The following is a 26,304-nucleotide window of genomic DNA, read 5'->3' on the forward strand; positions in this document are numbered from 1 at the left end:
TTTATGTGTGAGTGTATGCATATATTCTTTTTCATATTCTTTAAACAACTCTTCATTCTCTCCTTCGCTCAGGCCCTGGAAACCACCATTCTATTTTCTATCTCTAAGAATTTGGCTGTTCTAGATACCTTATGTAGGTGGAATTATACAGCATTTGTCTTTTTGCAACTGACTTATTTCCCTTAGCATAGTGTCCTCAAGGTTCATCCATATTGTAGCATGTGTCAGAATTTCATTCCTTTTAAGGATGAATACTATTCTATGTATATACCACATTTTGTTTATTCATTCATCTGTCAAGGGATACTTGGGTTGCTTACCCATTTTGGCTATTGTGAGTAATGCTGCTATGAATATGGGTGTAGAAATATCTCTTTGATATTTGCACCCTGCTTTCAGTTCTTTTGGGTTTCCACACAGAAGTGGAATTGCTGGATCATATGGTATTTCTATTTTTAATTTTTTGGGAAATTGCCATACCACAGCAAATGTACCATTTGGGTTTTTTGCTTTGTTTTGTGTTTTTTGGCCACACAGTGTGGCATGCGGGATCTTAGTTCCCCGACCAGGGATTGAACCGGTGCCCCTACTTTGGAAGCACAGAGTCTTAACCACTGGACCGCCAAGGAAGTCCCAGTTTTCTGGGGTTTTTGGTAGTAGCCGTCCTAATGGGTATGAGATGGTATCTCATTGTGGTTTTGATTTGCATTTCCCTAATGATTAGTGATATTGAGCATCTTTTCATGTACTTTTTAGTCATCTGTATATCTTCTTTGGAGAGATGTCTATTAAAGTCCCTTGCTCTTTTTTTGTTTTTTTTTAGTATTTATTTATTTATTTATTTGGCTGCATTGGGTCTTAATTGCAGCACGCGGGATCTTTTTTTTTTTTTTTAGTTGCGGCATGTGAAATCTGTTTTTTTTTTAGTGGCAGCCTGCGAACTCTTAGTTGTGGCGTGTGGGATCTAGTTCCCTGACCAGGGATTGAACCCGGGCCCCCTGCATTGGGAGCATGGAGTCTTAGCCACTGGACCACCAGGGAAGTCCCCCTTGCCCATTTTTTAATTGGGTTGTTTATTTTTTTGTTGCTCTCACATATTTTGTATATTGACCTCTACTGGATATATGACCCCAAAATATCTTTTTATAATTGATGTGTTTGAACCAGGATACAGCAAAGCCACACTATATTTGTATATTTTATTGTCTAATCTGGAGGAAATCCCTGTCCCTGTTTCTTTCCCTTGCCCTTGACTTGTGGCAGAATCCAAGTCCATTGTCACGTAGATTTGTAATTTTGTGTTTTACTTTTGCTGCTGCCCTCCAAAATTTCCTGCTTTTGCCTTGGATAATTTCATCAGTGAATTTTCCCTTTAGGAAAGAGAATTTCTCTATCAAAAGTTCCTAGGGGACTAAAACAAAAATGAGAAGAGGAAGCTTTCTCAGTATCTGGGAACTTACCTATGGGGAGGTGGGCACTGGAGGAAGGTGAGAGGGGTGTGAGGATTAGATGGGGTTGAGCTGAGCGCTTTCAGGTCACCATCTTGACCTGAGAGAACAGGGGCTTTCCCCATGACGTGACTGGTGTTGCCCAGAGAGCCCTCTCCATGACCAGGAGCAGACCCAAAGACTGTCCCCCCAGCCATGGGGGCACAAGGCAGATCCCAGGGGCCCTGCTTGGACCACACTGAGGCTTTGTTCCCAAGGGGATACTGGAGAGGACGGCCTGGCCTCAGGGGGACTTTCTAGGAGTCCTGAATGTACAGAGGCAAGGCTGGGAAGCCTCCAGCATCCAGGAGGCTCAGGAGCCAGGACGTGGTAACAGAGAGACCAGTGAGAGAAAAGCTGTGGTCGCTGAAAATATCTGGGCACTCTAAAAGGTCACCACAGTTATCTCTGGGATTAGGATTATGGGCATTTTTTTCTTCATATTTTCTAATTTTTCTCAAGTGAACAGTGAAAAAGTCGTGCGTTCTATTTAAAAATAGATCGATCCTTTCAGGATTAACACAGATATGCCCAAGGATGGCCATTACTGGTAACAACAGCGTTCTCTGGAGATCTGTGATCTGGAGTGGGGACTCTCCAGACTCTCCTGGGAGCCTAGGAGAGCAGCCCCTCCCGCTGGCCGGCCCAGGACCCAGAAGTGTGGCACAATCCCCAGAAGACCAAGCTTGGCAGAGGCAAGCAGAGTCCCCAGTGTCGGTAGCTGAGCTGCTGTTTACAGTTCTGCCTGCAGCCCTGGTGAGGCTTGGACCCTGTGAGGAGGAGGACCAGCCTTAAGGAAGTTCCTGGCAAACCCACTGGAACCTACCCAAGGGCCCAGTTTCATGTACCCAGGAGAGCGTTATCCCAAGTTACTGCTTCCATACTCCTTCCAGACACAAATGAAACCTGCTACTCCCAAAGTAGAGAACTCTTTATTATAAACCTAGGATACAGAAGGGGAAATTACAGACCGAGGCATTTCTCAGCTCTCTTTGAAATTCTCACAATGAATACAAACAGGTGTGAAAGATACTTTTTTTTTTTAAAGTTAATTTTTTTTGTCTTTATTGAGTTTGTTACAATATTGCTTCTGTTTCATGTTTTGGTTTTTTGGCCCTGAGGCACGTGGGATCTTAGCTCCCCGACCAGGGATCAAACCCACACCCCCCGCACTGGAAGGCGAAGTCTCAACCACTGACTGCCAGGGAAGTCCCTGAAAGATACTTTCTTGAAAGAGTTTTAAAATACTTCCCAGTATCAAAGTGGGGATAGGTACCTAGTAGCTAAGTGCTTCATCAAGATTATGCAGAGAGGGGCCTCCAGTCCCTCTTGAGACCCTGAGGGAAGGTACTTGGTTTGCCCCAGCCCTTGCTGGAAGTGGAGCAGAGAAGGCATACATTTGCTATTAGATTTAGGGTCCTGGGTCCTATCCTGGCACAGAGACCTGAGACCATGACATTTTCTCCTTGAAGGAGAGCTTAAGGGAAACCAACGTACAAATCCCCCAAGGAGGGAAAAACAGCTGTCACAGCTAACTTGCTCTGTGAGTTCAAGCAGCTCTTTCCTCGCTCTGTGCTTCACTGAAGGCGTAAATGCTGGCATAATGGGTCCTTTCCAGAGTCTGGTTCCAATGAAGAGGGAAACAAAAAGAATACAAGATTGTCCCATCTTAGTCCAGGGTTAGGCCCCCTCTGTGGTGGGACTGTCCCACCCAGCTGTTCCTGGCAGCTGTATCCAGGGAAATGTGTGCATGAAGATGCCTGTATGTGTGTGCATGAGGGTGCCCGTGCATGTATATATGTGTCTCTGTGTGTGAGCTTCTATGTGTCCATTTGCCTACAAGCTTTGGGGCAAGAGGCTCTTGTGTGGTCACTGTTTGTAAACTAGTCCCAGCAAACAACTTTGTAAGGCAATTAAGTACAGAAGATTGGTGGGAAAGTTCTCTGTGGGTGGCCCAGGGAGGAAGGCTTCCTGCTCACACCACCATGGTGACCTAGCTCCAGAACCCAAACTTGATGGAGATGCCAGAAGATGGGATCCCATCTCATGCAGGGCAGAGCTGAGAGCAGGACCGCAGGCACTCAATAGGTGGAAGTGAAAAGCAGCCCCAGACGCTCAGGCCAGTCTCTTGGGGGCTTATCACAGGGAAGGTGTGCAGAGGCTGGGAGGAGTCAAAGAGGCAGATGAGAGGTGGACCCTTGGGGAATCAGGCTCAATGTAGGACCTCTCTATGCTAGGCCAGGCTGCTTCCCCATTTGTCCCCGGGGCAGGAGGAAGTGGGATGTGAGGTGGGGCAACAGGGCCCCAAAGCATCCGTAGGCACCATTGTGGAAGCAGCTGCCCCAGCAGTGCCATGGTCCCAGCAGTGGCCAGCACGTTGCCCAGGCAGCTAGCTCTCTCTCAGACAAGATTTGTCTCCCGTCCCCAGGAGACTCAGAACAGTGCTTCACCGTTTCCCACAATCATTCAAACACAGCTACTGCCTGTTCTCCTCACCCTACTTAGTTCTCAGGTGGAGAAACTGAGGCCTAAGATGTGTGGATGGGTCAGAGCTGGCTCTTCTGGTCTTCCTCTTAGTCCCAGCTGGCTCTGGTTTTTACTGTCCTGGCTGATAACTGCAAGTGGGCGTGCCACTTGCAGCCACATGTTCTATGCAGGACATGAGATGCGATGTCCAGATATGTACAATGGCTGCAGCTGTGTCTGTGGAGTTGGCATGTCCAGGAATCAAGAGGCCAGTGGAGCACAGATTCCCCGTACAACTGCAGGCGGAGGCAGGGGTAGAAGTACATGTACAGGCAGATAGATGCACACACACCCAGGGACTCAGGGCAGTTCAGGGCAGGGACAGGGCCTTGGCAAGGCGAGTCCAGAACCAGGACTTGGTGCAGGGGTTGGTGTAGTCGCAGATAGTGATGAACCGCAGGATGCTGGGGAACTCTTTCTTCATTGACTTGTACTTGATGGGGATCAGTCGCTTCTGATGGGCACCTGCAAGCCAAAGGGTACAGAGCTGGCACCAGGCTCTCACAGTGGGGTGGGACCAATCCTCAGTCCAGGGGTTAACAACATCCCTCTCCCAACTAAGCACCCCTGGTACGTATTCACCCACACAAAGGGCACTCATGTGCATGCACACTTATGTGTAGAGACCTGCCCAAGTTCCTTGATGCTCTACCCGTGGCCCTTGGTGAGGGAAGGCTGGCATCTTGAGGCCCCGCCCACTTCTCTGTGGCAAAGGCAGGGCTGAGCTTACCTGGAGAGAGGCTGAGTGCAAACTTAGTCTGGAAGTCACATTCCTTGCTTTGCAAGTAATCATCAGAGACAACCACCACCATCCGACGGCACCTAAGGGAGAGTGGGCAGGCTATAGGCACCGTGGTGACCTAGTTCAGCATACCCCCAGGGGACAGCCTTGGGAGGAGCCCACTGTGCCCAGGCTAGACAGGGTCCAACTGGGAGGATCCCAGCATTGGGATCCCTGGCAGGGCTTTGTACAACCACCCACTTGCCCCCTGGCCACCTAGCCAACCTCTTTTCAATGAGTTCACTGGCAATGGACCAGATGCAGGTGCCAGGCAGGACGTCGCGGTCAGACACACACAACTTCAGCCGATGGTTTGTCTGTTCCAGCTCCCGGATCATCTCCTGTACAAACTGGATATCGCTGGGGCAGTAGCAGATGAAGGCGTCAAAACACTCAGGCATTTGCCCTGGGTGCAAAGCACAAGGGTGATGGTCAGAGCCCTACAGGAAGGCTGGGGAGGAGCCCAGCCAGGTGCCCCCAGCCTAAGCGTCCGTGATCCTGGACCCTACACAATCCTGAGATGACACTACTCAGAGAAAGTGCCTTTCCCAGGAGCGGAAAGATGAGCACCTTCTTACCACCCCAGGCCAAACCCTAGGTTGACGATGAGATAGACACATCATTTCATGAAAATCTCATACCAAAACCAGAGGTAGGACTTTATTATTCCCATTTCTTAGGAAACTGAAGCTCAGAGAGATTAAGTGACTTGCCCAAGGTGCCACAGTCCATCTGCTTTCAACATCCATACTTTTAACACCACAATGTCCTATGGCCCAGGGGGGCAGTACTGGGCCCTTACCCAGGGGGTCATCGCAAATGGTGATGCCCGCCGGATCTCTCGTCCGAGGAATGCTGCTGTCTACAGAGTCCACCTGTAAAGGCTTCTCAGATGCCTCCTGCTGCTGCTTCAGAATATACTTTTGGCAATCCTCCTCTGTGGGGAAGAGACAAGGTGTGGCCAGCTCCCCGCAGGTACCCCACGCCTCTACCCATGGTCAGGATCCAGCCCCTGTCCCACCTCCCTGGCTGTGTTGTCCTCCAGGGCTTCTCTAGCCCAGTGGTGCCATCCACAGTTCAACAGCTCTGAAAAGATGAGCTTCCACCTGGCTCTGGTCATCCTAAAGGGACGTCAGTGGTGTTCTGGCCATGAGGGAAGCCATCAAGGTCAGGCTTATGTCTCTATCCCATTGCCCTCCACTCCCCCACCCCCCACCCCCCGCTCCGGGCTCCCGAGAATAGAATCCAAGGTATGCTTCTTTTAGGATCCACGGCTGATGTGAGCAGGGCATGTAGGAAGAGCTCAGGAGACCTGGTGATTATGTGCAGCGAGGGCAGCAGCCCCAACCAAGTGGGCCACTGTCCCCATGCCTGTGCAGGTATGGGTCAGCAAGTGGCAGGAAGGGGTGCATTTTCCAGGGACCTGAAGTTTCCAAAGACTGTCAGCTTTCAGTCCCTTACCTGCCGGTTGCTCTACATACTTGAAGCAATTCCAAGCCCCCCACAGAGGACCCCTATTCTGACTCCTGGTCCTATGTGAAAGCCTTTGTCTAAGCTGTTTCCTTGTGCCTTTTCCGGCCTTCGCCTTCTTTCTCTAGTCCCTATCATCCCACGTATGGAAAGAGGGAACTGGTCTTGCACGGTTCCCCCTCTGCAGGCTGCCTCCAGTGTCCCCCTTGCCACCCCAAAACTACTCCCTCCCCCCCGCTCTCCCCGCCTCCAAGACAGGAAAGGTGGGACGGATGCTGAGGCCAGTTATGGTCAGCCCCTTCATCCGCACCCCCACCTCGGATATGAGGCCCGGAAGGGGGCGTCCTCACCGATGCTGGGTCCCAGTTCCATCAGCAAGTCGTCGCGGCCCAGCTTGCCGAGGAGCTCGAGCAGGCGGCCCACCGAAGCGCCGGGTCGTCCCTGCCAGTCGTCCAGAAGGCTGCCCGTGGGGTCGGCATGCGTCTCCAGCCGCCGGATCTCCAAGTACTCGTAGCCCATCTCCTCCGCCAGCGCGGTCCAGTCGGCCGCCACATGCGCCCGCAAGTTTAGGAAGAGCGACAGGCGGCGCCGCACTCGCACGTTGAGCGCTGCCAGGGGCAGGGAGGACATGGAAGCGGTGGGGGGCGCGGAGCCCGCGTCCAGACCTCCTTCCGCCATGGCGGGCCGTCACGCAAAGGCGCGTCGTGGGTCTGTGCTTCCTCCTTACCCTACCGCCACCCCGCCCACCCGGCCCCGCCCCGCCCCGCCCCGCCGGTTTCTCTTTCGAAGCGACGCCCCGCCCTACAATCTGGAGCCCCAGTATATGTGCGGAAGTGGGGGGCGCCCCACCCCTGCCCTCGGGATCTCAGGGGACTGGGGGTGTGGGGACCGGGAACCTACCTTTGAAGGTCTACGGAGCTCCACCTATCTGTCCAGGAGGGTCTGGTGCGGCAGTGGGACGATGACCTTCCTTCCTGGGTTATAGGAAAGAGGTGACTTGCTCTTTGGCATCTGGTGGACTTACATCCTTTCCATTAGGGATCTGAGGGGTTCATACGGTCCTGCCCTCGAGGATGGCGGGGAAGGGGCAAGGGGGCAGGCATCGGATCTGCCTCCCTCCACACACACCCCCACCCTAATTCTGGTAGAGCACACAATCCTGCCCTTAGGAGTATGGGGAATCCCTGGCTGTACACCCAGAGTTGGAGGTGGAAAAGGGCATATTGCCTTCTGGAGCCAGAGGCATGCCACGGCCCTGCCCTTGAAAAGTGGGGGGCACGACCCCACCCTCCGTGTTTGAGGGTAACAGGACACCCTGGCCTTCCTGTCTGAGAGAAACCCAGTACTACCCTCTGGGGTCTAGGGAAAACATTGCCATTGGGAGTCAAGCGGGCACCCGGCCTTGCTTTTTAGGGGGCAGGGGACATCGTCCTGACCTGGGGAGCTTTGGTGCATTCATTCATTCATTCAGTAGGTATTTATTGATCACCTATTAAGTGTCAAGTATGTTGCAGGCATCCTGACTTGGCGGAAACCCCAGCCTAGTGGGGGAGGTGGGCACTAATCAAATCATCCCAAATGACTGTAAAATTGGTTTTTTTAAAAAAAAGTATGATACTCTTTCTCCAGATAGGGGGCTTGTCACATCTCCGGCACATTTGTACAATCCGTTCTCCTGCCACCTCAAAACCCAAATTCCCTCAGTCTTCTCGAAAGACTTCCTAGGGGAGCCCAAGGGCGTCGGGGTAGGCTCTGGGGCATCTCGGAATTATTTAGGTCCCCCAGCTTGGGGGAGACAGCAGAGAAGGATAGGCAAGGGGAAGAGGAATTATAGTCGCTGGCCCCTCTTTCCCGACAAGAAGCTGTAGGCGGCACTCCTGACGAACCTGCCTTCTGTTTGGTGGCGGGCAGAGGGCAGAGTTGTAGGGAAAGGGACCCCTGGCAATGGTGAAATTTGCTTCAAGATACCAATGGGGCTCTTGGAGACCCGCCTCGGGTTTGGCAGTAGGCGGGGCTGCAAGTAGAAAGGTTTCCTGTCTGTATTTCTAGGCGGGGCTTCAGAAAAGCCCACCTCCTGGTTGGCAGCCGCCTGAGGCTACTGTAGGCGGGGCTTTGAGTGGAAAGACCTTGGGTTCAACTTTAGGAGGTTCCGTTTGCGGCTAGGGGCGGGACCTCAGGCAGACTCGCCTTCTGGTTGTCTGAGGCGGGGAGGTGGGCGGGACCTTAGAGGGAAGGGCCAGTCAGACCCGCAGGGTTGCGGGCGGGGCTTAGGATAGAGGAAGCGGGTGGTCAGAGGTACGGTTCAGCGCCTGCGCGGGCGTTGGTCTGTTGGTTGCTACTCTCTGCTGCTGGCTGGTTGGGGCTTTACCCTGCCGAGCTACGCGATGCGGAGGCTGCAGGTGGTGCTGGGTCACCTGAACCGCCAGCCCGCTTCGGGCCCGGAGCCGGCGCCGCGGGCCGCGCCGTGTTGGAGCGGCGCTCCGCGGAAGTCGGCGGAGGATGTAGTGGTGGTGCACGGGCGGCGCACGGCCATTGGCCGGTCGGGCCGCGGCGGCTTCAAGGTGAGACCCCTGGGCTCGGGCGCCGGGTGTGAGATGGCGGCCCGGGGCGGGCTGGCGTCTGGCTCCTCTGTTCGGTAACCCTCGGCGTCGGTGGTGGCTCCGCGCCCGAGTTGGACCGCTCTGTCTCTCTGGGGTGGGGCTGGGGGAGCTGGGATTTTGGGAACCCCGAGCATCGCCGCCAGCCGCGCGCTTCCCGCTGCAGGACACCACCCCCGACGAACTTCTCTCCGCCGTCATGACCGCGGTTCTCCAGGACGTCAAGCTGAGCCCGGCCCAGCTGGGAGATATCTGCGTGGGTGAGTGCACTACCCGGGCCCTGCGCTCGGTTCTCGCCTTCCCATTACGCCGAAGCCCTCCTCAAACACCAGGCACTTTCCAGGTGTTTTCCCTGAGGGGAATGTCGATGGACTTCACGCAGCTGACTGTAATCGTCCTTTTCGGGCTATAGACTCCACCCCCCCACCCCCGCCTCCAGGCATTTTCTGTGCCCGCTCCAAGCACATTCTGCATATTAAGTGTGATAGAAAGCTGGGATCTCAAGTGACAGACATTTCAACGCCAGGGTCTTGGCACAGGAGTTTGAGAACACCCTAAGAGACTGGAGGCTAGGGTTCTGTACCCATCCTGACGTACTATCTATGCCAGGGTAGAACAGAGGGAGTTTGGAGCATCAAAACCCATCTAGTCCAGCCCCGCACTTACAGATGGAGAAACTGAGGCAGATGGAGAAACTGAGGCCTGGGGAATTTGCAGCAGAGCTTGGACCTGAATCCAGGACCTCTTGACCTTCAGTCCAACCCTTTTTCCCCAACTCTGCTCCTCTAGCCTGGAAACATAACATTATATGGTAAGAGTCACGTCACCTAAGTGTCAGCCCTAGATGGGGGATCACTCTTCCACCCCTGGAGTGGAGGGCACTTAGGGGAAGCTGTGCATTTCAAAAACACTTTCCTAACTGACAGAACTACTTCTTCAGACTTAAAGCTTTGCACTGCATTCTTCTTTCCATGTTACCTTTTAAAGGCAGGCGACCTCCCCAGTGTGTGCTGATTTGGAAAAGCAGGTTGCATGGACAAGGGAACTTGGGCCTCTCAGGGACTGGATCTAGTGTATGGCCAGGACAAGCTGCTGTATAGCTGGCTGCCCCTGCTCCAGACCTTGAAATTCCACTGTTTCTGAAGGAAGGTCTGGAATGCCCCCCTCTTGGTAATCACAGCTGTACCTTAGTGCCTGGCACTGAATAAAGGTTTGTTGTCCACAGGAAATGTGCTTCAGCCTGGGGCCGGAGCATTAATGGCCCGAATTGCCCAGTTTCTGAGGTAAACTTTTCCAGTTCTTGCCCTGGGTTGGCTATTCACGCTCTTGCTTGGGCTCAGGTCCCAGAGAACTCAGCCTGTTGTGGGGAGAAGATCAGGATTGGACACCAGACCTGGACACAGCCAGGGTCCTCAGCACCCTGCTTTTCTGCATGCTGCCTTTCCCCTACTTTGAAGGGAGGGTGTGTTTCCCAGCGCTGAGCCAGGACAGACGGCCTTTGGGACTGGAGCAAAAAGTTCCTTGTGGCCTGATTTTTCTTAAGCCAAAATCAGCTTGTTGCTTGTGAACTCTGTCCTCTTGTCAAGTAAATAAGCAGGTTGGCACACTGAAGAGTGATTTTGAGCTTTTTTTTTTTTTTTTGCGGCACACGGGCCTCTCACTGTTGTGGCCTCTCCCGTTGCGGAGCACAGGCTCTGGACGCGCAGGCTCAGCGGCCATGGCTCACGGGCCCAGCTGCTCCGCGGCATGTGGGACCCTCCCGGACTGGGGCACGAACCCGTGTCACCTGCATCGGCAGGCGGACTCTCAACCACTGCATCACCAGGGAAGCCCTGATTTTGAGCTTTTTAAATGCTAGCCCATCAGCAGAGGCTTGGGGACAGTGCAGAATCTTGGGGTGAAGGGTAGCCCAGAAGGGGCCCTGGTGAATTGCCCTTTACCACTTGTTGTCCTAAGACAGGGAGGAGGTTTAAATTATTTTCACATGTCGATTTAAGAGCCACTGAGCTGTGTACTCCCAGCTTCGTGGAGAAGAAACAACAGGAACGTGAACTAGTGAAGGAACAGGAAAACTGACAAAACCTGTGGAGACTAGGAGAGGTTCAGACTGCTTAGCCTGGATTTCAAAGATTCCAGCGATTTGGCTCCAGATTTGACTTCTAGCCTAATCTGCCTGCTGCTTCCTCTTTCAACCAGCCTGTCTGCCCACTGCCTTCCCTAAGCTGGTCTTTCTGTCCCCTTGCAGTACTGTCCCTACCTCCCCTCTCTGCCCCAGTTAAACTCTGTTCAAACACAGTTTCACCATTTTGACCAGACTTCTCTGAGTTCCCAAGCTTAAAACGAGGGCCCATTCTTTTCCAGTTCCTAGCCACGTGCTTCCTTGTGATGTGATTTGCCACCTTGCTCTGTTATTGTAGTCTCTGCTAGTTAATTCACTTTCTGTGTGTGGTTGGGCATCCTCTAGGGCTCTGTATTATAAGCATGTCAGCATCCCTCCAGTGGTGCCTCATACCAAGTAGGTGTTTAATGAACACTTGGTGGATTGGGTGAAGGGGTGGTAACTAGGTAGTAGGGAGTTAGGGGACCTGGGAAGGGTTAAACAGGCTACAGGGACCTAGGAGACTATCCACCCAAGGGGGTCTCAGCAGAGCCTGGCCTGGGCACTAGCCCAGAGGTTCCTGACGCTGGCTGCACGCCAGAATCAACAGAATCAACAGTGCTTTCACCCCTGAGGTTCTGAGTCCATGGGTCTGGGGATTTCCCCAGGGCTTTGTACCCTTGGCCAGCACAGGTTACACTGGCAGACGCAGCCTCACCAGCTTCCAGGGCTGGAACCAGTGTGAGAATCTGGGGGAACCCATCAGAAGAAGGGATGTTAGAATACCTAGTACCCATCAGGGATTTTTGTCCAGCTGGGAACAGCCTTTCCAGAGACAATGGGAACATAAAGGCCACATGGTTACTAGTAAGGCTGAGGAGTGGGGATGGTTTCTAGCCTCATACTTGAGACATTTTTTTTTTTTTTTTTAACTGAGGTATAGTTGATTTATAATGTGTTAATTTCTGCTGTACAGCAAAGTGATTGGGTTATACATATATATACATTGTTTTTTAATATATTTGTTTCCATTATGGATTATCACAGGATAATGAGTATAGTTCCCTGAGCTATACAGTAGGACCTTGTTGTTTATCCATTCTACATATAATAGTTTGCATCTGCTAATCCCAAACTCCCACTTCATCTCTCCCCTACCCAACCCCCTTGGCAAAAACAAGTCTATTCTCTGTCTGTGAGTCCATTTCTGTTTCGTAGATAAGTTCATTTGTGTCATATTTTAGATTCCACATATAAGTGATATCATATGATATTTGTGTTTCCCTGTCTGGCTTACTTCGCTCAGTATGACAATCTGTAGGTCCATCCATGTTGCTGCAAATGGCATTATTTCGTTCTTTTTATGGCTGAGTAATATTCCGTTGTATATATGCGCCGCATCTTCTTCATCCATTCCTCTGTTGATGGCCATGTAGGCTGCTTCCATGTCCTGGCGATTGTGAATAGAGCTGCAGCGATCGTTGGCGTTATGGTTTTCTCTGGCTTTATGCCCAGGAGTGGGACTGCTGGATCATAAGGCAACACTATTTTTAGTTTTTTAAGGAACCTGCGTATTGTTCTCCGTAGTGGCTGTATCAATTTACATTCCCCCAACAGTATAGGAAGGTTCCCTTTTCTCCACACCCTCTCCAGCATTTATTATTTGTAGACTTTTTGATGGCCATTCTGACTGGTGTGAGGTGATACCTCATTGTAGTTTTGACTTGCATTTCTCTAAGAATTAGCGACGTTGAACATCTTTTCACGTGCCTGTTGGCCATCTGTCGTACTTCAGACATTTATTTTGCACTGGTTCTCTGTCTTGGCCACAGGCCCTCTTCTCTATTCTTCATGGGAAACAGGGATATACAGTTTTAATTTTTGAATCTTCAAAGGAAGAGAAAGAAGGACCCCTGTGGCCCAGCCAGCCTTCTCTTGCGTTTGCGCTGTGCTTGGCCTTGGATGAGGAGAATCACAGGGTGGAAGGGCATGTGATTGTGGGGCACTGGGGAGCAAGCACCTGCAGAGATGGGGTTTGCCCAGTGTAGGTCAGGCCTGGAGTAGGGGCAGGGCTGCTGGGTTTGTTCCCCTGGGCTTTCTGTCTCCTGAAGGGGCAGTCATGTTGGCCAGGAGCACAGGCCTGCTTTCCCTGAGAGCCTGGCAGGGGAGAGGGGGCTGACTCTGTTCTCACTTTCTGTTTCAGTGACATCCCAGAGACCGTGCCTTTGTCAGCTGTCAATAGACAGTGTTCGTCAGGGCTCCAGGCGGTGGCCAGCATAGCTGGTAAGTTCTGACTGGGTGGGCACCCAGTGCCGCGGCCTGGCCTTGTTCCTGGCTCCTCGGGTTTGGGTCGTCAGAGTCACTGTCTGCTGGGCAAGCAGTAAGGATTTCTGACAGGACCGTAATCTCAGAAAGCCTGGAGGAGAGCCCCTCACTGCACCCCCAGCCTTTTCTGGACACTCCTGGGTCTTCTATCTCTGAGGCTGGGGCTGAGTCCCACTTAGAGACCAGGTGGGGAAGAGGCTCCCCTGTTCCCAGGACAGATGGACTCTGGGGAAGGATGTTTATGAAATGCTTTTGTTGCAGGTGGCATCAGAAATGGGTCTTATGACATTGGCATGGCTTGTGGGTAAGAATTTTTTCCTGCTGGAGCTTATTAACTGACTTGTACCAGTGAAACTAATGTTCACCTCCTGAGTTCCCAGAGGCCATGATTTTAGAATTCTCCCCTGGCCCTTGCAGGCACTTAGAAGTGGTCCCCAGCTCTGGCTGCTCGGGAACCGCTCACATCTCTCAGCACCAGAGGAAGTGGGCTTTGAAGAGCTTTCTTTCTTGGAAATCTGTCGGGCTGGAAATGTGGGCAAGCATTGTGAGGAAATACGGCACTGGGTTTCTGTCTGTGGCCCTTGTTGATTCATGATGGCTGCTGAGAGAAAGAGCAGTTTCGCTTCCCTAGAGCCAGGGACAGCTGCCTGCTGTAGAACTAGCTTGTTCATTTCACAGGCTGGCTGTCCCCCACCCTGACCAAGGTGGAAACTTCCAGCTGCCTCCTGGGTTCTGAGGGACACGGTCAGATCTGTGGTGGTTTTGTCCCCGTCAGCTGTGATTCCGTTTTTAGCTGCAGCGTGTGGAGCCCAGGGAGGGGTAGGCTGGGGTGGGCGTCGGGTGCTGGCAGCCTCGGGGAGGCCAGCAGCCCCAGGATCCTGATGTGCGCCCTCTGCCTCTCAGTTCCTCTCCATAGCATTTCTCGATTGGAGCCCTGCTGGGCCGTCTCAGAGCTGTGCCAGTTGGCACTTGCTGTACTGCCCTGTGTCTGCAGTTGTAGATAAACACAAAGACCAAACTGCAGGGACTTTGGCCGGGCAAAGGCCACTGCCCAGGCTGCCCTCTGGTTTCTATCTTACTGGAGGAGGGATGGGGGTGTGGGTGACCTGAGGAGAAGGTCGGAGCCTTCATGTGTTTCTTAGAGGGTATCTGAGTCCCCAAGCAAATTAAAAGACTGTGTTACTAGGGTATTAAGGATTTGGGGCCAGGACATTCCCCCATGTCACAGGCTGACTGTTCCCCGTAGACTGTGATCGTGATGAGTAGCCCAGGATATCCTAGGTGGCAGTGGGCTCTGAAGCCAGACTACCTAAATTTGGATCCTGGCTGAGTGACCATGGACAAGTTAACTCAGCTTCTCTGAGCCTGACACTGTTCAAAGTGCTCTTATACCTGAAAAGACTTTTTTTTTTTTTTTTTTGGTGGGGGCAGGGTGGCCACACTGCAGGGCGTGCGGGACCTTAGTTCCCCGACCAGGGATCGAACTTGTGCCCACTGCGGTGGAAGCGCGGTCTTAACCGCTGGACGGCCAGGGAATTCCCAGAAAAGATTTTTACAGTAGTGCTGGGCGCATGAAAAGCGTGCAGTCAAGGTTATGTGTTGTCATCCTTTGAGGCCTTGTATCCTGCCACCTCCTGGAAGCCCTTTTGACCACACTAAACTGAGATCGCTCGTGTTTCCCTGGGCTCCTAGCACCTCCTGGTCTATGCAGGTCGGCTTGCTCTTTGATGTGCAGCTTTTGAAACGTTTGTCTCTTCTCTCCGCTGAATTTGTGGCCCCTGAGGGCAGGGCCCGGGCTCCTTAGATGTGTTTCTCCCACGGTGGCCAACACTAGGCTGCCTTCCTTGGGACTGGCTGCAGGACCAATTGTGCTGGGAAGCGAGGCCCTGACCAGGCATGTGGATTGTGCAGCAGTGGGGGCGAGGGTGCGGCTGGGGCTCAGCAGCCCTGCACCCCCAGCTCTGTGCTGCCGGCCAGTGCTCTGCCTTGAGCTCCCTGGCCATTTCCCAGCACTTGCCAGACGCAGAGCTCTCCGTGGGGAGTCCCGCTGATGATCACCTCCTCTTCAGGGTGGAGTCCATGTCCCTGGCAGACAGAGGGAACCCTGGAAATGTTACCTCTCGCTTGGTGGAGAAGGAGAAGGCCAGAGATTGCCTGATTCCTATGGGGTGAGCGCCCACCGTGGCTCCGTGTGCCTGTCCCCGCTCAGCTCCCTGCCTGGCCCGGAGCAGGGGTGCAGGAACTTGGATTATCTTGTGGCCTCCCGCCTTCGGCCCTGGTCTGCTCTGCAGGGACTCTGGGCATGGGACTTAGTGCTGGCCCTGACTTCCGTGTCCTGAGGCCCCCAGTCCGCTCTGTGCCTCTGGGTTTCCAAGCATGGCCCAGCCTGTCACTCCCACCCTGAGGGGCTCAGTCGCACAAGGCATGATGGCAGCTGCACCCTAAAGCCTTGGAGGCCTAGAAAGTTGAGGAGGCGGGAGGCTTTTGCTCACCGGCCATGCTGGCGAGGGCCCTTGGGCCCTGTCAGTGCAGCATCAAAGGCATCCAGAGCCACCCCCGGGGTCCGTGGACAGGGAGTCGTGGCTCCGCTGGACGTGTGAGGGGATGTGCGGCTGCCTCCACATCCAGGGACCATCTCCGAGGGAAGCCTGTAAAGCCAGAAGCCCCGGCCAAAGGCCCCTCTGTGGCTCTGGGCTCCCAGGATGAGGGGAGGCTCCAGCTACGGGGAGCAGAAAGCTGGGTGTGGCCTTCCCAGAGGGGGACTCCTCTCCCACGGTAAAGCACTTTTCATTGAGGCACAGGAGAAGCTGGCCAAGCCAGTTAGTGCCCTACCCACGCCCTCCTGTGTGCTGGTCTCTGGTGAACAGGCGTCTTAGAGTCTGGCCAGCGTCACTTACTCCCTGCCTGTGCTCCGCCCTGAGTCATCACTACTGTCACTGTGGCACAGACAGGCCCTCCGGTTCTCCTGCCTGCAGCCCTGGGGCCCGTCCCCAGGCTGCCTGGCTCCACGCTCACTGTTTTTGTCTGTGTTCTAGGATAACCTCAGAGAACGTAGCCGAGCGATTTGGCATTTCGCGGGAGAAGCAGGATACCTTTGCACTGGCTTCCCAGCAAAAGTGAGTGCTATTTGGGGTGAGATGTTTAAAGGGCTGGAGAGTGAGGTTTGGAGGCTGTCCTAAGTGATCTCAGGTGGAGCTGCCCTTAGGCTACCACTGGTTTCTAAGCCTCTACCTCCCAGAAGGGGGAGGTGGGGGAGGGCGGGGGGGGGCCACTGTGCAGTTAGCACTGTGTCCCGTTACAGTCTGTTTACCCTGAGTGTCTTTCCGTAGCTTGGCCTCGGTATCCCCATCCATTTATTGAGAGTGTAAGGAGGGCCAGGGCTCTTCTCTAGTTGGCTGTGGTTTGGTGATTAGACATGGTAACCACAGGCTTCTCTGGATAGCCTGGAGGGTGGAGCCAGTGCTGTCGGGGACCCTGGCATCCCTGAGTCTGGGGTAGCATCCTGAGGCAGGGGCTGGGGACACTGAGGCAGTGGTTCTTAGCCACTTGGGTGCAAGTAACCATTTGAGAATTTGGTGAAAGCCGTGGCTTCCTCCCCATGGGAATGCCTGTGGGCCCTTACATTTTGCATGATTGCAAGGACCACCCTAAAATGCCCTGTGCTTTTACACTGTTTAAATACAAAGATTCATCCGGTAGTTTGGTATATGGCATTTTATTTTATTTTGACATTTAAAAGATTTTATTTCACTAACAAGTCTGTGTTAATCGTAAGTGTCACTCATGCAAATTTTGCATAGATATATTCAGGGTAGTATATGTCATTTTAATCACGTGGAAACATGGGGAATGGATGGAATTGAGCGACGGGAGGGAACAGAAAAGCTGGCAGAACCCAGCACAAATATTCCTGGGGCTCCAGCCTCAGTTTGGCTTAGTCCCTCTTGGGTGAAGGTCTCAAAGGGGAGCCGCCACTTCCAAACTTCCCCCTCCCCTTTGAGGTTGGGATAAGCCAGGATCTGAAGATCTAAGGCTGATGGCCAAGAAGTCCCTGTAAAGCCCTGGGCTTCCCAGTCCCAGGGCAGGTGGGGTAGTAGGGGACCCTGTGCACTGCCCCCGAGGTGAGTGTGACCCCGCATGTAGCAGTCTGAGCTTGCATGTCTGTCCCAGAGGGCAGGGCAGGAGGCGGAGGCCTCAGGGAGGGACCCCAGGAAGGAAGGTAACCCCATGGAAACCTGAGCCTGGCTGTCCACGGTGCTGGCAGGGCAGCCAGAGCCCAGAGCAAGGGCTGTTTCCAAGCTGAGATTGTGCCTGTGACCACCACGGTCCGTGATGACAAGGGCACTGAGAGAAGTGTCACCGTGGCCCACGATGAGGGCATCCGCCCCGACACCACCCTGGAGGGCCTGGCCAAACTGAAGCCTGCCTTCAAGAAGGGGGGCTCTACCACAGCTGGTGAGACTGGGCTGGGGGTGGGGTGAGGAGGGGGCTGCTTCCGTGCCGGGTGTTCTCCTCTGGGAGCCTGGAGCCACCGGGCAGGGTGGATATGGAAGGTCTGGACCTCCTCGGAGCTGCCCCGAGGCCTCCTTAACCCTGTGGTTTGCCTCTAGGAAACTCTAGCCAGGTGAGTGACGGGGCAGCTGCCATCCTGCTGGCCAGGAGGTCCAAGGCAGAAGAGTTGGGCCTTCCCATCCTTGGGGTCCTGAGGTCCTACGCAGTGGTTGGGGTCCCGCCTGACATCATGGGCGTTGGACCTGCCTATGCCATCCCTGTAGCTTTGCAAAAAGCAGGTAAGATGGCTCCTTCACACCCTAGGTTTGGATCCAGCCCCTGCCTCTCGTGCTGTTGCCAGAGGCGGGTGCCCGGGGTGGGCCTGCGGGTGCCGCAGAGTGAAGGTGGGGCACCCCGACCCCTTCCTGACCCCACAGCTGGGACCCGCTCACCCATCTGGAACAGAGGCAGACACACCGGGCAGCCCAGCCTCCAGGCCATGGATGGCGTAGGGCCCCAGGGAGTCTGAGAAGCCTGCTAAGGGGCCGCTGGGTCAGCTCAGGTCTTTTCCGCTTGCCTGCAGGGTTGACGGTGGAGGACGTGGACATCTTTGAGATCAATGAGGCCTTCGCAAGTCAGGTGAGCCTGTTTTGCATTGTTGCCTGGGCCGCCCAGTTGGAGGCAGCGGGAGGGTGGTGCGGGGGACTGGGGAGGGAGCTACACTGATGCTCAGCCTCCCTCCAGGTCGTCTACTGTGTGGAGAAGCTGCAACTGCCCCCTGAGAAGGTGAACCCTCTGGGGGGTGCGGTGGCCTTGGGCCACCCGCTGGGCTGCACTGGGGCACGACAGGTCATCACGCTGCTCAACGAGCTGAAGCGCCGCGGGAGGCGGTAAGGCCGGTTCCCGTGGGGGTCGGGGGGGGCCCAACTGGTGCGCCTGATGGGGGGAGGTGTACGCGCCCCCGCCCCCCACACACTCTGAGCCGAGGAGACGGGCCCCTGGCCTGCGGCAGGCATCGGCCACCGTGTGCGCGCCCCTCGGCGGGCAGGCCGGGAACCACGTTCCCCGAGGTCTGGCGTCCTGTGCCCGTGAAGGCCTTGGTCCACCCAGCTCAGCCTGGTCCGGGGAGAGCTTGGTGGCTGGGCTTCTGCCCTTTGTGCCTTCACCCAACCAGCACATTTTGCTTCCACAGGGCGTATGGGGTGGTGTCCATGTGCATCGGGACCGGCATGGGAGCCGCCGCCGTCTTCGAATACCCTGGAAACTGAAAGAGGCCCAGCCCAGTGCTCTGGCAGTAGCGCTACAGACGTGACACCTGGGGAGTCCCAGCACTGGTGGCAGTGGCAAGTCAAGGCACTTCAGCTGAGCTGGCAAATGTGAACACTGATGAGACAGTACGGGAGCGGGTGAGGTATCGGGCTGCCGTCTGTCGGGCCCCTCTAGCTGAGACAGGCAAAGTTGGCCTGGCTCACCCAGCCTGCAAGGCCACCGTGTGATTCCTGGGGGAAGGGGCCTGTGGATGCGGAGTGCAGTAAACATAGTAAACGCATTACCTTCTCTCCGTGGCTGTGGTTTTTTCCCCCAAGAAAGAGCCAGTTCTTGGTATGCTAGTCCTGCCTCTGCTGAATCTGAATAGTGACTCTTCTAACTAACTGCTCTGGTCTCCACAGGGGCGTGGCCGACCCTTTGTATTAGCTCTGAGGACACAGGGTGCAGGGCCTGGAAGTGGTGGGGCAGGTTGCGGGGTGGGGGGGGGGGGGTCCCTCCATCCCAGGAGCTGTTCAGAGGTCCTCCAGTAGGTGCCTTTGCCCAGTAAACCTGCTCCATAGCTCTGGGCCGTGTTTATTTCCAGTATTGGGGGTTGAGGGCAGAGGCTCAGAGCTAGTAGGGTGATGCATATCTCTCGTCATACGAGCCTCGGCCCCGGAGCCGCAGGGTGCCGGATTTCTCACCGAGCACGCCTTCCACCACCAGCGTGGACTCGTACAGCTCACAGCTCCTGTGGGGAGCAGGGGCGGAGATGAGTTGGGGACCCTGGGCCAGGGCTCCAGAGGCAGCGCCAGCAAGGCTGGGAGGGCCGTACCTGGCGGTGAAGGAAACCTGGAGGGGGACGGAGGTGGGGGGCGCGTTGACCGGTCGTGCCTCCAGCAGCCCGCTGCTTGGGGAGACCCTGAAGGCAACAGGATCCTTGTCTGGCTCCTGCTGGCCTGCGTGAGGGGAAGGGGACATGCAGGAGCGCAGCCAGCTCCACGCTCGGCCCCCTGCCCGCATCTTGGGGGTGCGCCTCTGCTCCTGCCCACCTCTGCAGGAATTCTCAGGTGGGCCCAACCCTGGGGAGCCAGCCTGCAGGGACAGGGCACGCAGGCCCCTTCTTGGGGGTCTCGGCCCAGCTGCACGGGGGAGCAGGGAGGAGGGCATGGCACACCTGTCAACACGGCCCAGTAGCTCCGGGAGCCGCTCAGGTTCATCAGGTAGACCTCCCGGACGCGGCCCTGGTTCACGAAGCAGGTCCCGAAGTCCACCCAGCTGGTGGAGAGCTGCAGCTCGGGCACGGCCACGACGGCCCGCAGGGGCACCACCTTGCGGGGGACAGAACCTTTAACTTGGTGGGGACTGGGTGACCTTACCCACTCCCACTGGGCTCTGACCCAGGGACACAGGGGCCCTGCCGACCCCAAGTACTGCAGCTTCTGAGGGACGTACAGGCAGCACCACAGCTGGTGGAAGGGGGCCAGCGCTGTCATCTAAAGCCGGGGAATGCTGGTGGGATTCTGGGCAGGAAAAGGGCCAGGAAGGCGCCATCTGCTCCCCTCTGACTCCCCTGCCACCCCTGCCCTGGATCCAGCTCTGTGGTTTCTGCTCCCTGGTCGGGCCGCCCTACTGCCTTCCTCTCCCCTCTCGTCTAGCCCTCTGCTCCCCTTGGGCCCTGGGCCATCTAACCTTTTCCCTTGGCTTCTCCAACTCAGGGCAGGAGGGGCTGTGGTGTGGAGCTGTCACAGTCCACAGAACCAGAACGAGGCCCGTGGTATTCTCACCTGGTGCTCGCAGTCCCGCACGAGCCCAGGAGGCGTCCCTCAGCTGCTCAGTCCCCACCCATCAGGCCATTCCCTTGGCCTGGTTTCCCTTCTCTCTCTGTTAAACAGCATGCAGGCTTCGCATGCCACCTCCTCCTCCAGGAAGCCTTCCCTGATTTTGCACCCTACAGCACCCCACCTCGCTCTGAGCTCCTAAGACAGGTAAGGATGGATGACCCTCATCTCTCCACGTGCCAGGCCTCTTCCAGGGCAGACAACTGGGGTTTGTCCTCCTCTGACCCCACCTGAACACATGAGGCAGGCCTGGGACTCACCTGAGTGGTCTGGTTGCTGTATTCCAGAAGCAGATTCTGAGTGAAGACCATCTTTTTCTCTCCACTCGCGCTCTGCTGAATGTCCACTCCAGACAACATCTGGTCAGCCGGGAGCTTCTGACAGGAGAGCAGCTCCAGGGAGAGGGAAAAGGACACATTCACCTGAGCAGATGTGGACAAGCCGTCACCTCAGACTGCTGGAGGTGGGCGGCAGCCTCCCCGCCCAGAGCTCCATCCTTCCCTCCTGCGGACCCTGCCTGGTGCATTCACTCCTCACCCTGTGCCCTGTTCCCCGCCCAACAGCTGTCAGTACCGGGGACAGGGCTGAGCGGCCCTCGGGAGCTGAGAGGCCGGAGGATTGGGCGGCTCCACTCGCGTGACCAGGGCTGCGGGCAGGCCCGTAGGCCCAAGTCAGGCCTGTGTCTTTGTTCTGGGGGCAGTGAGGAGCCCCTGCCGGGTTTTAAGCAGAGGATGTGCAGTCAGCTTTGCCTTCCTCAGGGGCCACCCTGGAGGCTGTGGGGAGGGGGCTGGGGGAGCATGAGTGGGTATCTGGGGTCCAGGGTGTAACTTGGGCCTAACAGGATGGGGCTTGTACACGGGGCTCCCCAACCCAGGTCTGTGGACCCAGATCCACAGATTCATCAAAGGCACCTGTTAGGGAAACGTGTTCCTGGGCCTCAGCCCAGATCTTCTCATCTCTGGCAGTGGGGCCTGGGGAACTCTGTTTCTGGTGTGCCTTATGTTTATGGAAAGATGGTGATGAAACCCTGCGTGAGGGCACACAAGAAGGGGGGTCTGTGCCGCGTGGAGGTGCTCGCAGGACCAGGACACTGGTGGAGGGAACTCGCGAGTGTCCACACTGATAGGTCTGGGCGTTCCTGCGCGTGGAGGGCCCGTGCGGAGGGGTTTGCTGGACATGGTGCGTGTGATGGGTGTCCGCCCCTGAGCGCACAGCGCACGGCGGGGCCAAGCGTGTGGTTCGTGTGTGGACACCACTGTCTGTGTCTATGTCCCGACCTGGAGGGTGCTGCATGCGCAAACGTGAGAGGAGGGTGAGCCCCAGCCCAGGTGAGTGTGCCCACTGTAGGCAGGGACCACAGAAGCTCCCACTGACCAGCATGTTCTCCTGTGGGTAGAGTACCAGCTGCTTGCCGGCTGCTGCTGTCCCCTCCTTGCACTCCTGCTTCCAGCTGGGACCGGAAGCCCTGTGGCTGCGGCTCACTCCATCTTGAGAAACAGAGAAGGGCCTGGAGACCAGGAGCCGGAAGTAGTGTGGGATGTCCGTGGTGTTGGTCAGCTTCAGGTGGTGGGTGGTCACCAGCTCACTCAGCACCTGGGCGGCCACAGAGGTCGGGGAGGGGACTCAATTCTGCCCTCCGGAACCTCTGACTCGGGTGGGGGGTGGGGGGTCCCGGGGGAGGGGACCCGGACTGTCAGGCCTGTGCCCCACAGGGGGCCGCGGGAGACGTCTGAGGACCAGGTAGCTCGGGAGGGCCGGTTGGGGGGGGGGTGCAGCACACTCACCCCAGCACAGCGCTGCTCGGGGATGAGGTCGCTGGCCTGGTGCCAGAACACCATGCTGCCGCCGGAGTCCAGCTCCACGCTCAGCCTGCCAGCGACAGGCACGGCTGGGCTTCTGGGGCCCAGCTGACCCTGGCCGGCCTTTCCCTGGGCTCACCCGCCAGCTTCTCCCTCCCGTCCCCATCCTCTTGCTCCCAGGACCCTGTCTGGTCCCCAGCAGTGCCAGGGAAGGCTGACCCCCACAGCGGGCCGCAGGGAGGCCAGGCAGCCCAGCCGACTCACTGCGCGGGCCTCACGTAGCCTTGCAGGTGCAGCCTCACGGGTCCCACAGCCGAGCCCGGCAGGCGGCGCCTCCTCCCCGGAAGCTCCCTCTCCACCTGCCGAGCACAAGCCCGATCACGGGCGCCCGAGCTGAGCAGGCAGCGGGCGAGCTGCCCCAGGGAGAGGCAGTGGTGGGGGCCCTCCCCAGGCCAGGAGCGCTCACCTCGTCATCCAAGCTCATGGAGCCCAGGGCGGAGCCAGTACACTCCACCTTGTGCAGGACGTCGGGGCCCAGGACCACGGGTGTGAAGGAGATGCGGATGGTGCTGCTGCCCCCTGCGGGGACCACCTGGCAGACACACACAGCAGCCTCAGCGCCGCCTGTCCCTCCCGGCCAGGGGGACACCCCCCACCGGCCCCCCCGACCCCCACCCCCTCCCAGAGCTCCCGGCCCCACCCCAACTCACCACCTGCTTGGGGCTGATGGAGAACGGCTCGTCAGAGGGCACCCCCTCACGTCCCTGCAGGGTGACCGAGATGATTTCCTGGGAGGCGCCGGCACTGGAGCCGCCCTCAGCCTGTGGTCCAGGAGTCGCTGAGGCTCACGCAGGCTCGAGGCCCACTGGCCACAGCCCGGCAGCCCTCCCGCCACCCCTGCTCACAGACTGGGCAGCTTCACGGCTGGACTTGGACACGTCAGAGGGACTTGGGGACCAGAAGGAGCTGCTGGTCTCAGGGCACAGGAGGCCGTTCCCAGCTTGGTCCCGCAGCGGGAAGGGTGGCCCATAGGACACCAGCAGCTCCAGCAGCCGGTCCTCCCTGGCCTCTGGAACGTAGGTCTCCCAGTCCAGGCGGATGTCTGGGGCAGACATGGGGGAGAAAGGCAAGGGATAAGGAAGGAGCAGACTCTTCCCTGGGCCCCCCCCCCCACTCCCTGCAGCCCCCGGAGGCTGCCGGGTCTCCCACACTCAGGGTGGAGGGGGCCTGGCTCCCCAATGTCACTTGCAGGCAATTCTTGTTTTAGGAGAGTCTACAGGCTTATGCCATCGGCTCCATCAGCCCTTGCCCTCTGGATCACAAGACCAGGTTTCATGTCCAGATGCAGAAATCCGGCTCCCTGTGTGCTCTCCCCACACCCTCCTTTCCTTCTGGCCTTTTTGCTGACCCCTGGGCCCTTCACTCCCCGTGTCCCCTGCCTCCTCCCCTCCTCCATCCTTTAGCGCCTGCCTGCTTTCACTTCCTTCCCCAGCCAGGCGAGTCTCTGGGGGCTGCCACTGGCAACTGTCTGGCCAGGATTCTCATCTCTCTCTTTGCCCCCATCTTTGTACCCACTGGGCAAAAACCTAACCCTGGGGGAACGGAACCGACCATCTAGGCCCCAGTGAGCAAGTCCCCCGCGTTCTAAACAACGTGCCACTCCCATAAATATGTCCCCAACCTAAACTGTGCCCCCACTCTGCCCATCACTGTTTCCTGCTCAGCCGTCCCTGCCTACCTGCACCACAACACTGTCTTCCCTGGTCTCCTCTGGCACTCAGTGGGTGGTCCCACCTCACCTCCCAGAAAAAAGTCCTGCCCGGAGCCCCCCATCTATCTGCATCTACCCCATCCCTACACCCCTCTTCTCAGGGGCCAGATGTGTCCCATCTCCCCTCTCTCCTGGCTGCTTCCCCACAGCACTTAAACAAGCTTCCCTCTGCCAGACCTTTCCAGTACCACCTCTCGTCTCCACAGCAAGCTTGGAGGATAAACAATCCATGAGCGCCTCCCCCCACTCCCAGCTCACCTCGGATTCATGGCTCGCCCCTGGGGAATGAATGCCTGGTGAAGACATGCCCACGCAAGGTCCCTGAACTTGTAGTCCCTAGGGTTACTACCTGGTATCTGCCTCTTTCATGCACGGAATCACTCTCACCAAGGCCACCAGTGGCTTCCATACTCTCAAGTGCAGAGGACAATCTCACTTTCAGGTACGGAGAAATGTGCATGTGATGATGAGCCCCAAGGAAGCAACGGTAACCAGGAAAGTAGAAGAGAAATCCCAAATCAAACAAAGGGAAAACAGAAGTCACAAAAAGCAAAACGAAGAAAGTAGAAAAATAACAGTGAAATAAATCATAAAATAAGAAGAAATACATAGATTAGGTTTTCTAAAGCTCAGCGCTCGGCTGTTTACAAAGAAACACACATCAAAGTCATAAAAGGTGAAAACAGAGGGATGGGCAAAGACATACCAGGCAAATGCCAGTATACAACCAGCGGGAGCAATGCTGCTGTTCGGCGAGGTGGGATTTAAGCACTGAAGGGGCCAAAGAGGAAGGTTACAGGGTGATAAGAGGCCTCGTTAGCTGTCAAGTGCATCTAACAATACAGAAGCTAAAAACATACAGCAAAACTACAAACGCCAGAAGAACTTGATTAAGATATGATTAGAGTGGTCCAATGCACCCCAAATGCACAGATCCAGTGGACAAAAACAAGCAAGGTCACAGAGTGGCCATTCTCTTCCACCAACAGGATGTTCCCTTGAGTCCCCGAGGAGCTTAAAAACTAACAGTGCCCAGGCCCTGCCACTAGAGACTGTGGTTCACTTGGTCTGGGGTGGCCCAGCCTCAAGGTGCTTTAAATAATCCCCAGGAGACTCTGGTTCTCAGCTGGCCCTGGCTCTTCCTGTGGCCCATACGCTCCCTCAGGCCCAGCTGGGTTGCTCTCCTCCTGGCCTCAGCCTGATGGCCCTTGACACAGACCCCCAGCACTCTGGCCGCCCCCATAGTTGCACTCAGTGCACTCTACGCTGGCAGCCCATGGTCACGTCCGTCCTGCCCATCAGGCACAGCCCCTGCTGTCCTGTTGCCCCTGTATCCCCAGCTCCTTGCACAGCACCTGGCAAATAGCTCAGGGGCTGCTGGCTGAAGGGAAGAGAAAAGGTGTCCCCTACAAGTGCCTGTCCCTATGCAAAGTGAACCCAACCAGGGGAGGGCATCTGTGGCCCATGGACACTGGGAGACCCCAGGCAAGGATAAGTCCTGTCTTCTCGGGTGGAAGTGGCTCTGACAACCCAAGACTGGCTTGGCCAGTCCTGACCTTGGCCCTTGGGGGCCTCCCTCCATACCCCAGCCCACTTGGCTCCAGGTCGTGGGCCATCAGCTTCCCCCACCCCAATCTTCCCTCCCAGCCTGGCCCACCACACGGCAGAGCCTGCAGCAAGAGTCCCGATTTCTCTCGCGAGCATCTCACCACAGGGGCTGGAATTACTCAGGCGAAGGATCCGGGTGACTGTGTCTCCTCCAGAGACCTGGGTGCCGAACCTGGAGACAGGAGACGAGGGTCAGCAGGGCCACAGCCAGCACACACCCCGCAGGCCAGCTCTCCTGAGAGAGGAGGGCCGGGGCTCAGGC

General features: G+C 56.3%; 4 protein-coding genes across 20 annotated transcripts in view; 2 read left to right on the plus strand and 2 right to left on the minus strand.

The window, feature by feature from the left end:
- LOC105748413 (putative UPF0607 protein ENSP00000382826) overlaps positions 1-3,144 on the plus strand; it is a 28,980-nt gene extending 25,836 nt beyond the window's left edge. The window contains exon 3 of the mRNA XM_049715945.1: positions 2,002-3,144. Coding sequence (XP_049571902.1) covers positions 2,002-2,282 — 281 coding nt within the window. The 3' untranslated portion in view covers positions 2,283-3,144. The remainder of the gene's footprint in view (positions 1-2,001) is intronic.
- MYD88 (MYD88 innate immune signal transduction adaptor) lies at positions 2,401-6,978 on the minus strand. Of its 3 annotated transcripts, none has more exons than XM_033402165.2 (5): positions 6,615-6,978; positions 5,597-5,731; positions 5,039-5,200; positions 4,744-4,835; positions 2,401-4,478 (listed from the first exon to the last, which is right to left on the minus strand). In XM_033402165.2, exons 1-5 carry the CDS (start codon positions 6,940-6,942, stop codon positions 4,458-4,460), a joined length of 738 nt encoding a protein of 245 aa, XP_033258056.1. In that variant the 5' UTR covers positions 6,943-6,978; the 3' UTR covers positions 2,401-4,457. The 3 variants fall into 3 exon arrangements, with proteins under 3 accessions (XP_033258056.1, XP_033258057.1, XP_004277952.1); XM_033402166.2 differs by having other exon boundaries at positions 4,744-4,786; positions 5,011-5,200; positions 6,615-6,977; XM_004277904.4 differs by having other exon boundaries at positions 5,020-5,200; positions 6,615-6,976.
- A 1,550-nt stretch (positions 6,979-8,528) lies between these two features.
- Positions 8,529-19,324, plus strand: ACAA1 (acetyl-CoA acyltransferase 1). Of its 2 annotated transcripts, XM_004277906.4 has the most exons (12): positions 8,530-8,825; positions 9,028-9,121; positions 10,087-10,144; positions 13,163-13,242; positions 13,546-13,588; positions 15,354-15,452; positions 16,320-16,400; positions 17,549-17,739; positions 17,895-18,074; positions 18,359-18,414; positions 18,520-18,665; positions 18,968-19,324. In XM_004277906.4, exons 1-12 carry the CDS (start codon positions 8,649-8,651, stop codon positions 19,041-19,043), a joined length of 1,281 nt encoding a protein of 426 aa, XP_004277954.1. In that variant the 5' UTR covers positions 8,530-8,648; the 3' UTR covers positions 19,044-19,324. The 2 variants fall into 2 exon arrangements, with proteins under 2 accessions (XP_012391485.1, XP_004277954.1); XM_012536031.3 differs by lacking the exon at positions 15,354-15,452 and having other exon boundaries at positions 8,529-8,825.
- A 177-nt stretch (positions 19,325-19,501) lies between these two features.
- DLEC1 (DLEC1 cilia and flagella associated protein) overlaps positions 19,502-26,304 on the minus strand; it is a 104,223-nt gene continuing 97,420 nt past the window's right edge. For 7 of the 14 annotated variants that reach the window (XM_049715840.1, XM_049715839.1, XM_049715841.1 and 4 more), the window contains 11 exons: positions 26,144-26,214; positions 23,569-23,765; positions 23,374-23,484; positions 23,130-23,255; positions 22,928-23,022; positions 22,649-22,733; positions 22,239-22,457; positions 21,125-21,286; positions 20,201-20,354; positions 19,859-19,945; positions 19,502-19,774 (listed from right to left, as the gene is read on the minus strand). In XM_049715840.1, coding sequence (XP_049571797.1) covers positions 19,557-19,774; positions 19,859-19,945; positions 20,201-20,354; positions 21,125-21,286; positions 22,239-22,457; positions 22,649-22,733; positions 22,928-23,022; positions 23,130-23,255; positions 23,374-23,484; positions 23,569-23,765; positions 26,144-26,214 — 1,525 coding nt within the window. In that variant the 3' untranslated portion in view covers positions 19,502-19,556. Of the gene's footprint in view, positions 19,775-19,858; positions 19,983-20,200; positions 20,355-21,124; positions 21,287-22,232; positions 22,458-22,648; positions 22,734-22,883; positions 23,023-23,129; positions 23,256-23,373; positions 23,485-23,568; positions 23,766-25,140; positions 25,206-26,143; positions 26,215-26,304 lie in introns of those variants that run through there. The other 7 variants (XM_033402135.2, XM_033402134.2, XM_049715842.1 and 4 more) reach the window with 6 other exon arrangements.

Source organism: Orcinus orca, chromosome 10 (genome assembly GCF_937001465.1).
Source record: "Orcinus orca chromosome 10, mOrcOrc1.1, whole genome shotgun sequence".
NCBI classification, from domain to species: domain Eukaryota; kingdom Metazoa; phylum Chordata; class Mammalia; order Artiodactyla; family Delphinidae; genus Orcinus; species Orcinus orca.